At 47.3% G+C, this 809-nt stretch overlaps 1 protein-coding gene across 1 annotated transcript in view; it reads right to left on the minus strand.

Moving 5' to 3' along the window:
- LOC106818578 (protein CASP-like) overlaps positions 1-639 on the minus strand; it is a gene marked incomplete at both ends in the record, with an annotated part of 9,660 nt that extends 9,021 nt beyond the window's left edge. Inside the window, one exon of the mRNA XM_014823275.1 lies at positions 529-639. Coding sequence (XP_014678761.1) covers positions 529-639 — 111 coding nt within the window. The remainder of the gene's footprint in view (positions 1-528) is intronic.
- Between the last annotated feature and the right edge of the window lie 170 nt (positions 640-809).

Genomic DNA, 809 nt, shown 5'->3' on the forward strand with positions numbered 1-809 from the left:
TCCCCCGTGTACATGTGTAGTAGTTGCAGCATGCGCGTAGCTCTTACCTCTGACGTGTTTTTTTCCGTGGACATGTGTAATAGTTGCAGCATGTGCGTAACTCTACCTCTGACGTTTTTTCCCCCGTGGACATGTGTAGTAGTTGCAGCATGCGCGTAGCTCTTACCTCTGACGTGTTTTTTTCCGTGGACATGTGTAATAGTTGCAGCATGCGCGTAGCTCTTACCTCTGACGTGTTTCTTCCCTTGGACATGTGTAGTAGTTGCAGCATGCGCGTAGCTCTTACCTCTGACGTGTTTTTCCCCGTGGACATGTGTAATAGTTGCAGCATGTGCGTAGCTATTACCTCTGACGTGTTTTTTCCCATGGACATGTGTAGTAGTTGCAGCATGCGCGTAGCTCTTACCTCTGACGTGTTTTTCCCCGTGGACATGTGTAATAGTTGCAGCATGCGCGTAGCTCTTACCTCTGACGTGTTTTTTTTCCCGTGGACATGTGTAATAGTTGCAGTATGCGCGTAGCTCTTACCTCTGGAGTGTTCTTCTTAAACTCTCTGCTAAGTTCGACCAGCCGTTTGCGGGAGGCATCGCTCTGGTCTTGCCGGTTGGCAAGCTCTGTGGCTGTCAAGTCTAACTCCCTCTGCAAGCAAGCAAAAAATGCTCTCAATGAAAACATCAACCTAAGTACAAAAATCTCGCTCAATATTTCGTACTCAATTGCTTGACATTCGTACACTTCGATCACTTCCCGTTTTATCTATCATGTTCTCCACCTCTCTCTCTCTTTCTCTCTCTCTCTCTCTCTCTCTC

This window comes from Priapulus caudatus, unplaced genomic scaffold (genome assembly GCF_000485595.1).
Source record: "Priapulus caudatus unplaced genomic scaffold, Priapulus_caudatus-5.0.1 Scaffold2353, whole genome shotgun sequence".
Classification (NCBI taxonomy): Eukaryota; Metazoa; Priapulida; class Priapulimorpha; order Priapulimorphida; family Priapulidae; genus Priapulus; species Priapulus caudatus.